General features: G+C 53.0%; 3 protein-coding genes across 3 annotated transcripts; all 3 read left to right on the top strand.

Annotated features, from left to right (window-relative positions):
- Positions 1–3,460: 3,460 nt before the first annotated feature.
- Positions 3,461–4,939, top strand: JKF63_02198 (uncharacterized protein; the record flags this gene model as incomplete). The annotated part of the gene is made up of 1 exon (XM_067898239.1): positions 3,461–4,939. One exon carries the CDS (start codon positions 3,461–3,463, stop codon positions 4,937–4,939), a length of 1,479 nt encoding a protein of 492 aa, XP_067754396.1.
- A 2,769-nt stretch (positions 4,940–7,708) lies between these two features.
- Positions 7,709–8,932, top strand: JKF63_02199 (uncharacterized protein; the record flags this gene model as incomplete). Its single annotated transcript, XM_067898240.1, has 1 exon — positions 7,709–8,932. One exon carries the CDS (start codon positions 7,709–7,711, stop codon positions 8,930–8,932), a length of 1,224 nt encoding a protein of 407 aa, XP_067754397.1.
- Positions 8,933–10,064: 1,132 nt separating this feature from the next.
- JKF63_02200 (uncharacterized protein) lies at positions 10,065–12,761 on the top strand (the record flags this gene model as incomplete). Its single annotated transcript, XM_067898241.1, has 1 exon — positions 10,065–12,761. One exon carries the CDS (start codon positions 10,065–10,067, stop codon positions 12,759–12,761), a length of 2,697 nt encoding a protein of 898 aa, XP_067754398.1.
- Positions 12,762–13,032: the final 271 nt, after the last annotated feature.

A 13,032-nucleotide genomic window follows, 5' to 3' on the forward strand; every position in this document is an offset into this window, starting at 1 on the left:
GTACCGCTGCTACGCACCTCGCGATGGGATCGGTACAGAGGCCGGGGCGGACTGGGGGAGCTCTCACAATGATGGTTGTATGGCGTATTGGGAGGAGTTCAGCAGGGGGGGAGGAGGAGGTTCTCTACCGCCCCTTCTCGTTCTCATTTCAAAGGTGTTGTGTTTCTTTTCGTAGTGTTAGCTATTTTTTTTGGGATGCCTCCGGCCGTAATGCACAGTGTGGGAGGGTTCTATGTGTTCATGGCAGCTTTCGTGTCGACACCTCCTCCTGTCGGAGCAGGGGATCACGCCGTCTGGTTTCACTATTTGCGTTAGTGAAGTTCGTCCCACCTCAACTAATCCGCAGTGTGTTAGCCTCCTGGTGGTGACCATGGCATAAAAGGAATGGTGACTCCTGTGCGTTCGTACAAAAAAAAAGTGTAGCGAAGAAATCAGCAGCGGTTGGTAATACGAGTGAACCACACAGAGAGATCCCAACTAAGCTCTACTACTTGGCGATACCCCACAACTTTTGCGACATCACCCGCAAGAGACCAGTATAAGTGATCTCATGGTGCTCCCTTGAACTGAACAGTTGCTTTCGACTTTTTTCTCATCTTTTTCTCTTCTCAGTGGAGATGTACAAGTGAGGACGGGAAGGGGTCTCTACACAAGCAGAAAGGGTGCTCTCTTTTTCTTATTTCCGTCGTGCTTGTTTGTATTGTTATTCCCCCCTCCCAGCAGCTCAGCTGTCATGGGTGAGGCTGCGAACGGGCCCTTCGTGAAGGCACCTGCACAGGAAACCAAAAGGAAATCACCGTTGAACTTTATGGAGTGTGTTCACAATGATATAACGGAAAAGGAGATGCTTGCGCGATTGTACCGATATCAAAGGTTAATTACATAGGCATCATATACATTTCCCAGAACGCAGACGTGCAGCTGAGCTGATCCTCCCTTTGTGTCGGTATATATTTGTTGGGCGCTGGTGACGAGACCCAGTTTCTCACTAGTCCCACTGCTCAGCTACTCTTTGGCACTTGACTCCCCTCTTTAACTTTGGCCGGCACACCTCTTATGTGTATCTGTTCTGTACGCTGATGCTTCTTTTCCCTTCATCTCTCTTGTTCCTTCCCTTTTCCCTTCGTTTCTTCTTTGCTCCATTTCTCTCACACCCTGCGCCTCATACTTCTTGTCTCCGGGGTGGGTGGGTGGGGGGGGGGGGCGTGGACGCCACTCACGTACTCGTCAATGCGACGCTTCGCTCTACGCCAATGTCGTGTTATTATCTCCTACAAATACGCACACACATACACACACGCCCGAATTCTCCACACTGCATGTAATCGATGCCCCTCTCCCTCCCCTTCCGTAGCTTCGTGGAGGAGAGTAAACATATTAAACCAAGTATATATATTTATTTATACATATACGATATACAGAGAAAACACATTTGAGGCCTCGAACAAATCCAAAAAAGGCAGCGTTTTTTTTTTCTTTTCAATTCGTCTCTCTCTCTCTCTCTCGTCGACGTTGTCGCTGCAGTCACTGTTACGGCTATACTTTTTTTTTGTGTGTGGTGCTGGGTCCCATTTTTCGTTTTATACGAGACCTAGTCTGAGCGCTCTCAGGGCTGCGTAGTTCTCTGTTTCTCTTACCTTTCCTCTCTCCCCCACTTGTCTCAACGCCCCTGTCGCTGTGTGAGTTTCTTGTATCTTTGCAGAGTGATCTCTATCTTCTAATTTTGACTGTATTGGTGTTTCTGCGCATCTTCACTCACTCATTTCAACAAGCCGCATTCACAGCCCCCCCCCTCCCCCTCCTCCCCCTTGCTTTTTCTCCGGTTTATCCACAGGGTTCTCTCTCTCTCTCTTGGGCGTCTGTTTGTCATTTTTTCGTGTGTGTGTGTGTGTGTGTGTGCACGCCCTGTATCCCTGTAATGTAGGAGGGGGGGGTAGAAAAGGATTCCTATACTTTTCATGTGTATCTATGTGTACTCTGCGCGTTGTTTTTTTTTGCTTGTAGTTGAATTTTGATCGATTAGCCTGCGTCTCTCTCTGTGCGTGCCTGCGTGTTTTTTTTTGTGTGTTTTGCTTGTCACCATTTTCTAAAGCGGATACAGAGAAAGCTTACTCTGCTTCGTTTAGCTTCTGTTTGTTTTATCTAACGGTTGCGTAGAGGAGAGAGAGGGTGAACGTAAATTTCAAGGTGCGGATTTGGGCATGCCAAGTAGCAAAAAAAAAAAGAAGAAAGGAAGACCAGGGGTATCGCTTCCCTCCCACCCTGACACACACTGCGGAGAACCACAAAAGCACTGACCCGTTTTAGCATTTTGTAATCATACCTCTATGTGCCTGGAAGTCTGAGTGTGAGTGTATGTGCACATGTACATAGGCCTTCATCATATTGTAGCAAGTAAAACGGACATCACATCTTCTTAGCTCGACGATCTCCTCTTCCCCCCCTCCCCCCCCTGGGGTAGTGAATTCGCGCTTCTTTTACGCCCTTGCCGACTTTTTATTTGCGTTGCTGTGCCCCCTTCCCACCCCCGGCTGCCCGCCCGTCAAGAACACTGGCTTTCCTTACTCTGTAAAATTGATTTTACTCTGTCACAATTCTCCAAGGGAAGGAGGGAGGGAGGGAGGGAAAGGAGAGAGATTCGACGCACGCACTTTCGCATCAGCATTGCCATATCCATACAATCTCCCTGGAATAGTAAAGCAGGCCGGCTTTGGTTTCTCAGCGTTATTGTCCAGGCGTGCTACTTGTTGCACGCTGTAGAGTGGAACCCGATTCGTTCTGCATCTTGATTTCGCTTGTGTATGTGTGTATACACGTGTGGGCATAATCTGGTGCACGTGAAGCAGGTTTCTCAGTTGCAATTGTTGTCTGCGCACGGGGCGCCAGACCTTTTTTTTTTGTGAATTTGTTTACGTTTTGTATTGACTACTCTCTGGATCGCTCTATTTTTGACTGCTATCGGACACTTGCGCACTTCGGCGGGGGACTTTTCCTTCGCTTTTATTTTCTAATAGAGATGTCAGACGTGTCCAAGATGCCTGTCAACGACCCGAAGGAGGGCGACAACGCGTCGGCGAAAGTCTTGCCAAAGAAGTTGATTGCTGGCCACATTGAGCTCCGTCACGTGCTCGGGGTCGGTGGTTTTGGCAAGGTCTACGACGCGTACGACGTGACGAAGAAGATACCTGTGGCGGTGAAGATGATAGACAAGGGGCTGGTGCAGAGAAACGGCATCCAGTCCTACGTGGAGCGCGAGATTGAAATGATGCGGAAAATGAAGAACCCACATGTAGTGCGTCTTCTGGAGGCCATAGAGACGTCCAAGGCGTACAACCTTGTCATGGAGTTGGCCCCGAACGGGGAGCTTTTCGACAAAATTGTAGACGTGGAGCGCTTCGACGAGAAAACGGCGCGCAACTACTTCCAGCAGCTAATCTGCGCGGTGCACTACTGCCACCGCATGAACATCGTCCATCGTGACCTGAAGGCGGAGAATTTGCTACTTGGTGCAAACAACGTTCTGAAGGTGTGCGACTTTGGACTCTCCCGCTACACGAAGGAGGGGACCTTTGATGACCGCGGTGTACTCTTCACCTCATTGGCAGGCAGCATTGATTATCAGGCACCCGAGGTGCTCAAGGAGGGAGGATACAAGGGGGGCTCATGCGACATGTGGAGCTGTGGCTGTGTTCTGTTTTTCATGCTGTGCGGCTACCTTCCCTTCACCGACCGCTCAGACGGACTGACACGCAAGCGTATTTTGAGCTGCCAATACAACCGGAAAAACCGTTACCTCTCAGAGGAGGCCGCCGATCTCATCGAACACTTGCTGAACCCTGTACCTTCCTTACGCTACACCACTTCGGATGTGATTCAGCACCCATGGTTCCGTGTGAACCTCGATCCTAGTATGTTCCCGAATGAAAAAATAGATGCGGTACCGATGAGCCCGCTTGGCAATGACGAGTTCATTCAGCGCGCCATCACTCCCCACGTGAATTCCTCCAGTTTCGCTGCGTCTCCATCGCCCACCACCTTCAAGGCGGACGAGCTGCACCAGGCATTCCAGAGCTGCAACATCAACGGCGACGGCTTCCTTAGCAAACAGGAGGTGCGCGACGCCCTCATAAAGCTCAATGGCGGTCATCAGGTGACGGAGCAGGAGGTGAAGGATTTCATGAGCAATTTTCAGGTGGACCGCCAGGGCTGCATTACCGAGGAGGAATTTGTGATGGGGTGGACGAAGCACCAGAACGACCTCGGCTCAAAGTACGACCTCTCCAAGATGGCGCACTTGTTTCACTTCGACTTAGAAAAGGAGTTCCTGAATGTAGTTCGAGTGGCCTTCGATTTGATCGACACGGAGCATTCGGGCGTGATTACGAAGGAGAGCCTCAAGAGTCTGGGCTTGGGCCTGACCGACAGCGATGCCGAGTCTGTATTTTCTTCGCTCGATACGGAGCACAAGGGCATTTCTTCTCTCACCTTTGAGGACTTTGTGGGATTGTGCTTGAAGTACGACTTCTTCAAAAATCACCCACTCGCCATCCGCCTGCGTCGCCTCAATGCCTTCTTCGAGGTGACGGAGCAGACCGCCTCCCGCGCCTCGCTCAACACTGGTTACACCGTTGCCGGCCAGCGCGAGGTGATCAAGGCGCTTCTCCTGAGCAGGCAGGCGTCTCTCTCGACTACCTTTGAAGAGGGAGAGGTGAATGGCTTTCTCTACGGTACCTACACCGAAGATTCCAAGAAGGTGCTAGAAGTCGGTGTACGGCTACTTCCCGCGGCGGCTGGGTACACAAAGGTTCTTGCATACCGCATTGGGGGCAAGACAACCGATTTCCATAAATGGCTGCTTAACCTGCGACGATTGATGAAGGATGAGCTTTTACGCTGCGAAGAGGACACGGCGGTGAAGGGTGAGCCAGAGTTGATGTAGTTTTGATTTCTTTCTCCTCTGTGGTGTTTTTCCCCCCTCCCTCTTTTCTCTACTTTCTGTTTACCTTGAAAAAAAAATTGTGCACCTCTTCTCATCTAAAGCTCCCGTTGTCCTCTGGATTTGTGCTCTTCTTATTCTTCTTATCATTCCTCCTCTTTTTTTGTTGTCTTGTTCAGGTTGTTTTCGAGACGCGTTTAAAAGGGGGCCGTCATGCCGACTCTATTTTCTGTTTTCTACACACATATATATATATTTATCTGTGTGTGTGTGCGCGTCGCTTTACTACTACTTGCGTACAGTCGCACAACGCTGTGCTTTCGTCGGTTTGCTTTGTTTTGTTTGGTTTTGCGCTTTTATCCCCTCCCCCCCTGCTGAACTCCTCCCAATACGCCATACAACCATCATTGTGAGAGCTCCCCCAGTCCGCCCCGGCCTCTGTACCGATCCCATCGCGAGGTGCGTAGCAGCGGTACACACGCGGTGAGCCAATGGCAACTCACTGACCTGGCCATGGCCTCGGCATCAAAACTCTACCCACCCACTGCACAGATCGCCTCATAGCCGCCTCCCCCCCCCCACCTCCCGCCATTAGGCTCGTCGCAACGTGGTATACATTTCGGGGCGGCTCCACCGTTTCACCAGTTGGCTGGCTCTCTCACACGCTCGAGTCCATGTGGACACTCTTCCTACTCCACAGACGGTGCAAGCGGGTTCACTGTTGCAGGTCGCCCCACCACGACATTATTGAAGGCATGGCCGATTTCATCAGCAGCGATTGGTCGCACCGAAATCTCGGGGCTGTGAGTATGTGGCCCATGTCGCCCCGACCAGTAGCTTCGCATTGTGAGGGGGAGAGGCTGATGAGCTCATTGACAGGGTGTAGTAGAGCCCCATTTTCCCTCCCCCTCCCTCCCCCACCCCCCCAAAAAAAACAGAGTGTGGTGTAGCTTATTGTCGGGTAGTCTATATCAGTCAGCGCAACCAGAGAAGCTTCGTTTGGGGTTCTTGTTCTGAGGGAATGGGAGGAGCTTGGCGACGTGACTCAGCTAGCTCGGGAAAGGGTGGGGAGGTGGAGGGGGGGAAGTGCAGCTGCCTCGGGACGTGGTCGGCCGTGATGGTCCTTGGAGGAAAAGGAAGGTGATGGCAGATTTGACGAATTTAGGCGATGAAAAGGGCCTTTCCTGTGTCCCGTAATCAAGAGCGGAGCTCTCCACCCTCCACCCTCCACCCCCCCGAGACTCCCTGCAGGCCCGAGGCACCTTCTCGCACAGACTTGCTACCAAGAAGCACCTTATCGTGTCCATATATATATATATACACACCTATATATATATATATATGTATACTCCTGGATGCCAAAGCCTCAGGCAGTGGATGGTTGATTCTCACGTGGTGTGTTTATATATATATATATATATCAAGTTTTTATTTCTTTCCGCTTCAACGCTTTCTCTCATCCTTTGTTGTCATCTCTGAAATACTGTTTCCATTTTCTTTCATTGTTACTTTTGCTGTGTACCCCCGGTGCTAAGTCTAAAAAATGTGTACATGTAGGCATATATATGTGTGTGCGTGTGTGTGTATACATGTATATTGCACATACATCTGTACATTATATTTATATATATATATATGAAAACACACCAGGGAAGCACACACACAAAAAAAAACAGTATCATCACGAAACCGGAAACTTTTTAAAGAGAAAGGGGGATCCGGAGACCCCCCCAAAAACAGGCTGACAAAAGAGAGCGTGCAAGAGGTGATGTGGGTGGACGTATCCCTCTGACGGACACCCTCAGATTACGCAGATTGTTTTGCAACCACTGTCGCGTGTTTCGTTTTCTTTGTGTATGAGTGTGTGTATGTGCATGTGCGACCGTGACTACCCCTTGTCTCCCCTTCCTTTCTTTGGATTCTGCTCCCGCTCATGCGCATCCCCTTCCTCTATTTTCTTCACTTCAGTCCACCCTTTTCTCGGTGGAGGGGGTGGGGGGAGGGGCGACAGAAAAAGGATTGGCACCTCCACGGACAATGGCGGCAGTTCTTGTTCCATTAGCAGAAGCCTTGGTGTTGGCTTATGTTCTTTCAGGCGCTTTGCGAGCCCACGTGTATGTTTCTCTGAAGTTGCCCCAACTTTGAAGTGCTTGGTAACTATCCAATCAAAACAAAAGAGTTTCTTGACTTTGATTTTCACGAGTGTGGTGAATTTTCGGGGAAGCGGGGGAAAAAGGAGGAGGAGGAGGTGCACGTTGCTCATCCGCTTGCGTTCCCTTAAGCCCTAGCACCAAAGATATTGCTGTTCTCTGGTGTTCCCCCTCCCTTTTTCTTCACTGTGACAGGTCTGCAGTTGGCGCTGATGTCAGCAACGTTGAACTAGGCTCCCCCCCCCCAGAGGGGGGCTCCATGGCATGTTGCAGCTAGACGCCACCAAATTAGAAAAGAGCTCCCCCTTCACAGCTTGGCAGCGATTTACTCTACTCTTCTTCTTAATTTTTCTACAATATCTCCCACTTTTTTTTCTTTTTGCTTCATACTCCTCCTTCTCTCTCTCGATAAAAAAAAAACGGCGCACATGTGCCAGGGACAGACGTTATCATCTCTGTACTCCTCTGACTCCGCTGCTCACCCTCCCCCTCACTCTATTTGAGGGGCACTTCTTTTTCCCCCCTCTTTTTTTTTTCTCTCAAGGTTACCCCCCCCCTTCTCGAACACTCGTCGAGTTTCATCGATTCCCGTGTGGGACAGCTCCCCAGGTTCATTGCAATAATGAGTAAAAACAAGTTTTTTTTGTCCACCAAGAAGCAGAAGTATGCGGTGGTGGCGTCAGACGACAAGACGCTGCTGTCCCGCGATGAACTCCGTGGTATCAGCCGCTTTGTGGACAAGCGCGTCGTCACGGCGACCTATGCGAGTGGCACGGAGCCGCCACCGTCGCATGGGATTCCGGACCTGCCCTTTGAGAGGGTGAACGAGAACTGTGACAGTGTTTTGCTGCTGTCGGTGAGTACAATCCACGAACGCGAGAGCGCGTTGAATGTGCCGCTGCGGTTCATCGCGCCGGAAGAGTATCATGCCCCACCCCTGGAGGAGCCGCCGACGCGACTGCCACTTGCGCGACGCATCACAGCCCTCCTGCAAGGGGCTGCAAGTGCGACGGTCGCCTGGCGGCACACATCCCCAGTGACAAAGGACTGCACCGTGGCGGAGATTCAAGCCACGAAGGACGCGGAGGCGCGCGCACAATCCTCGCTGCGTTCTGGGAAAAAAAGCAAGGCGGCCCAACTATTTTGCGTATCAGGGTGCTTTAACTACAACTACGGCAACACGGAGTTGGCAGTGAGATGCTTCAAGAAGGCGCTTAGCATAGCCGAGGAGCTAGAAGATGCACGCTGCCTTGGGTTCTGCCACAATATCCTGGGCGTCTGCTTCTACCGCTTGGGAGAGTACAAGATGTCACTTGTGCACCACAAAAAGCAGGAAGCACTTGGTGGGTGTTACTCTCGTGCCGTGGCAGAGACGAACATGGGCGTGAGCTACACTGCTCTAGGCGAGCTCGAGTTTGCCCAACAGGCGTTTGAGGATGCACTAATGAATGCTCGGGAGACGAAGAACTCCATGTTGCTCACTATTGCACTTGGCAACTTGGGTCTTGTTTCGTTGCGTATAGGAGACATGCGCGCCGCGCAACTGCATCTAGAGCAGTGCCTGGAGCAGTGTAGCATAGCAGGTGACAAAAGTGGTGCATCCTTGTGTCTGCTCCTTCTCGGCGAGGTGTATTCACTCGTCCACGACCACCAGCACGCACTGTTCTACTACAAGCACGCTTACCGCGTTGGCGGCGAGGCCAACAACCCTGATGTGGTGAGTCTGGCTCGTGTCAGCATTGGCGTTGTACGGGGAAACGCTGCGATTTGCGACGCCGTATTGAGAGAGGCAGCAACGTTGGGGAAAGCGAACAGTGTGCAGGACATCGTGAATCAGCTGCCTTAGTGGTGTGTGTGTGTGTGTGAGGGCTTCAGGTGGTGGTGGTGGGAGTGCAGAGACAATGAGGGTGAGGAAACGGGGAAAAAAGCGGACGGAGAAAGGTTAGGTCTGCTCGTCTACCTTGACGATGCTTTACCTCATCACACACCATCCCCCGTGGTCTCTGTCATTGACACGACATTCAGGGTCCAGCAGTGGGCGGGTCTCCCTCTGGGGGGGGGTTAGAGACGCTCCTTTCTCTCAGTTTGTTCTCTTCGTGGTTCCTTTCGTAACTCGTTTGCTGCGTGGCCTTCGTGCCCATCCCTTCGCTCTAACCTCGCGCACGTGTCTGCCGTACCACACCTCTTCTGCTCTTTTAAAAGAATTTTCACCCCTTTCCGCCCCGGCCCCCATGCACATGAAGGGACGGATGGCTGTTGGATCGACTGGACACTGTTGTGGGTTGTTTTTGTGCCATCTTGCTTTATTGAACGGCTTGGATCATGTATATTTTCCTTGGGTCGGAGTGGGCAAGCGTTCGTGCGTGCGAGAACATCTAGCTGTGTCAGCAGGCATCGCCGCTTGTCTGTTTCTCCTTCTACCCCTTTTCTCTCTTTGCACACTTGGCAGAGATCTCTGCGCGCTTGCCTTTTATTTCTTCCCCTCTTCGATGCATTCCCAAGGCAGTAAACACCATTAGGTCCGCCCCCCCCCCCCCCTCCCATCCAGCTCTACAGCGATTAGGTTCTGAACCGGTCTCGCCTTCAGATGTTCCTCCCTTAACCCTGTTGTTGAGGTGGCATGCTGGTGCTTCTGGTGACGGGGTGCAGCGCGCTCGGCTCTATTCGTCGACATATCGCTCTCCACACATCTTCGTCGAGCAGCGGCGCAGGTGAGAAGGCGATGTTTGTTCTTTCTCACGAATAACATGACACCGCATCGCACAGTGCCTATTACAGCCATGCGACTGTCGGTTGTGTGCGTGGATATGGAGGGCCTGGCACATTGCTGCTGTTCTCCTCAACTCTGTCAGATTCTTCTTTTTTCTCCCGTCTCCTCAAACTTTCTCTAGAACACCCCCTTTTCTGCATCTCACGGAGAGCAAGCTGTGTTGTGCGGCTGTATCACCGACTGTGCCAGGCAGAGACATTGGTTTGAGATGAACCTCGCAGGGCTGACTGCGCTCATCTCGCGCTGCCGAAAGCCCATCTTTACGTCCGCGGAAGACGTCGTGCAAACTGCGGCAGCGCTGCTGGATCTCACGCTCTACCTTGACGCGCGTGAGACACGGGAGTGCCTCGTGCCATTGAAGAAGTTCGCACGACATAGCCCTGAGACTCTGCAGACAGCACTGGACAGCGTCGATGTGAACCCAGAGGAGGCACGCCATGGACGGCGTTTAGGTGCCGTTTCGCGCATTATCCCCACATCCAAGAATGCCGTGACGATGGCGCTGTGGTCACGAGTCATCACCCTCACGACCCGCGCATTCCAGGCCCGTGTGTGGACCCCATCTGATCTGCGGGTGATAATGAACCACATTCACCGGTTCAGCGCATACGACGCAGCCTTCGTGGAGTGTGCGGCCTGCTATGCAGGCGCAGCCATACCTTGTGCCAATGCCGATGATCTACCAGCGCTTGTGTCAATTGTGACATCCCTTCCTGAGCTAGCAACGCACCCATCTAGGCTCCTGGACACTGCTGGGGAGCGAGCGGCTGTTCTCGCAGAGTCGCTCACCCCAGGCGCGGTCGGGCATATATGCGGTCAGTTCAATCGCAACCTTTGCACCAACACAAACGCCGTGATTGCGTTTCAGGAGGAGGCCGGGAGGTGCGCTGAAAAGGGTGATACTTTCACGGCTGTGCAGCTGATGTGTTTTGTTGCAAGGCATAAACCTGCACTGATCAGCGGCGAGGTGGTGGTGTGGCTGATGAAGCGCATCACAGGTGAGGAGCTGGACGTGCGGTCTATCGAAAACCTGAGCAGCGCAGTGGTGCACTTGCCGTTAGCAGTGCGTACAGCGCTGCGTCAGGAGCTAGTGGAGTTTGTGTCGTTCCTGTCGTTGCAGGCCCGTGAGCTGCTACAGCAGGTTTCCGTTACGCAGGGCGGACTTAGTGGATGCGACAACGCTGAAACAATTCTACATTTTGTGTCACATGTTTTGGAGCTTTGCGTGATGCTCCGCACATACCCAGATCTGCAGTGGCCACCCGAGTTTCTCGCTGCTGCGGACGCGTGTGCTGCCTGTGTTGAGCCGCTGCAGGAGGCACTGCTCTCTTCGGAGAGCTCGCCGCTCGGGCTTATGGTGCGCCTGTTAGAGTCTCCCACAGAAAAGTGCAAGCGGGTGGGCCTGGAAATGCTGCGTGAGGCGGCGAATCAGTCCCAGTCGTTTCCGACTTTGCAGACATTCCGATTTCTCCTCCTCATGGGCGACCACGGCTTGAAGGACGCGGCCACGTCCCGCTACTTGCGCGACCAGTTTGCGAAAACAGCTGCCGATGTGCCGCCTGTCCAGCTAAGCGTGGCGCTGCGCTGCCTCGTCCTCGCGGCGGCAGTCGGTTCGCTGGAGGGTGCGGCAGCGCAAGATACCGGCACTCCAGGCGAACCCAGCGCCGATGAGGGCGTTGTGAGAGGCATGCAGGTGGACGATGACGACCTGGAGTGCGAACGAGTCGATGCATTTCTGCAGTTTTGTGTGGAGTTGTCACGCAAGCACCTTTCTCAGGGTGCGCCACTATGCTGCGTGCTGGCCACTACAGAGAGTTTGCATCGTCTCGGATGTCGCGACACCGCGTTCTTTGCTGACGTGGCGGCGTACATCACACTCAAGCGCGCGGCCGTGTCTGTTGAGAAAGAGAGCGCCGACACTGCCACGGCAGTGTGCACCGCTTTCGGAGAGGGATTGCTGAGGGAATACCCTGAGGCGCACCAGTTCTTGCTGGACGTTGCACAACGCGGTGTGAGGGGGGAGTCTGCGATGCTGCCGACGCAGTGGATGAACCTGCACGACCCCTCGAACGCCATAACCCCACTCACGGAGGAGCAGCAAGAGGGTTTGGACATTGTGGAGGAGATGGTGCGCACGCGTTCAGACGACGTGAACGCGCTTGTTCGGCTGGCGGAGAAGTACGTGGATTTGTTGCCCTTCACACGCCCGGACGACCACAAATTCTTCTTTGGCGTGTGCGAGGAGAAGGTCCTCAAGCAAGATAAGTTGTTGAGGAAGTGCCTGGACACGATAGTGGATTGTGGTGTGCTGAGTCGTCTGTCCGCGCAGACGATCGCGTCGATGCTGCACAGCCTTGCTGCGATCCGCTTCGAGTACTTTGCATCCGTGAAGCGCTTCCTGTTGAGCATCAGCGATGAGCAGTGGCTTTCGATGGAGGCTGCGCCGCTAGTGCAGATCCTCACCGGCATGGATAAGCTCTCTCTCCGCACACCGGTGGTGCTGCGCAGGATTGGTGGGCGATTGACAGAGATCTGCCGCTTCCTGACACCACTAGACACTGCTCAAGCGATTCATGCGCTGCAGGCGCTGGGCCACAATGACACAGTGCTGCTGGAAAAACTTGTCGCCCACGCTGCAGCGTTGTCGAGGCGATTCGACGAGATCAGCATGGGAGTGCTCTTCAGCACACCCTCAATCCACAGACTGATGAGCACGCCTGAAGTCGCGCGGCCTCTTCTCTTGCAGGCAAGTGCAAAGATCCAGTCGCCACACAGGCGGGAGAAGATATCAGCCTGGGTGCGTCGCTCCAGCTTGCCGCGCGAGCTAATTGATGAGAGTACGAGGCGGCTTCAGGTTACAGGGGGGGATGCCACGTTTTCGGAAGCTCGTCTGCGTCTTGCCTAGAGAGGACTCGATAGTCTTGACAAATTTGCAAGACATGTACACTGCATTGCGTTGATATGAGCGAAAAGGCGTGTAGAGAAGCATCCACGCCTATTTAGAGCAGAGTACATCTTTCACAAGAGGACATGCACACATGCGCGACTCAGCAGTTGCAGACTCACATATGAAAAACAGCTGACGGTTTCCCTGTTCTTCTCGCTTTCGTCAGTCGAACTTGCTGGTTGTTCAGACTTGCGTAGGTGTACCGGACGATTACACACGAGGGGGGGTT

The sequence above is a fragment of the Porcisia hertigi genome, chromosome 33 (assembly GCF_017918235.1).
Source record: "Porcisia hertigi strain C119 chromosome 33, whole genome shotgun sequence".
Classification (NCBI taxonomy): Eukaryota; Euglenozoa; class Kinetoplastea; order Trypanosomatida; family Trypanosomatidae; genus Porcisia; species Porcisia hertigi.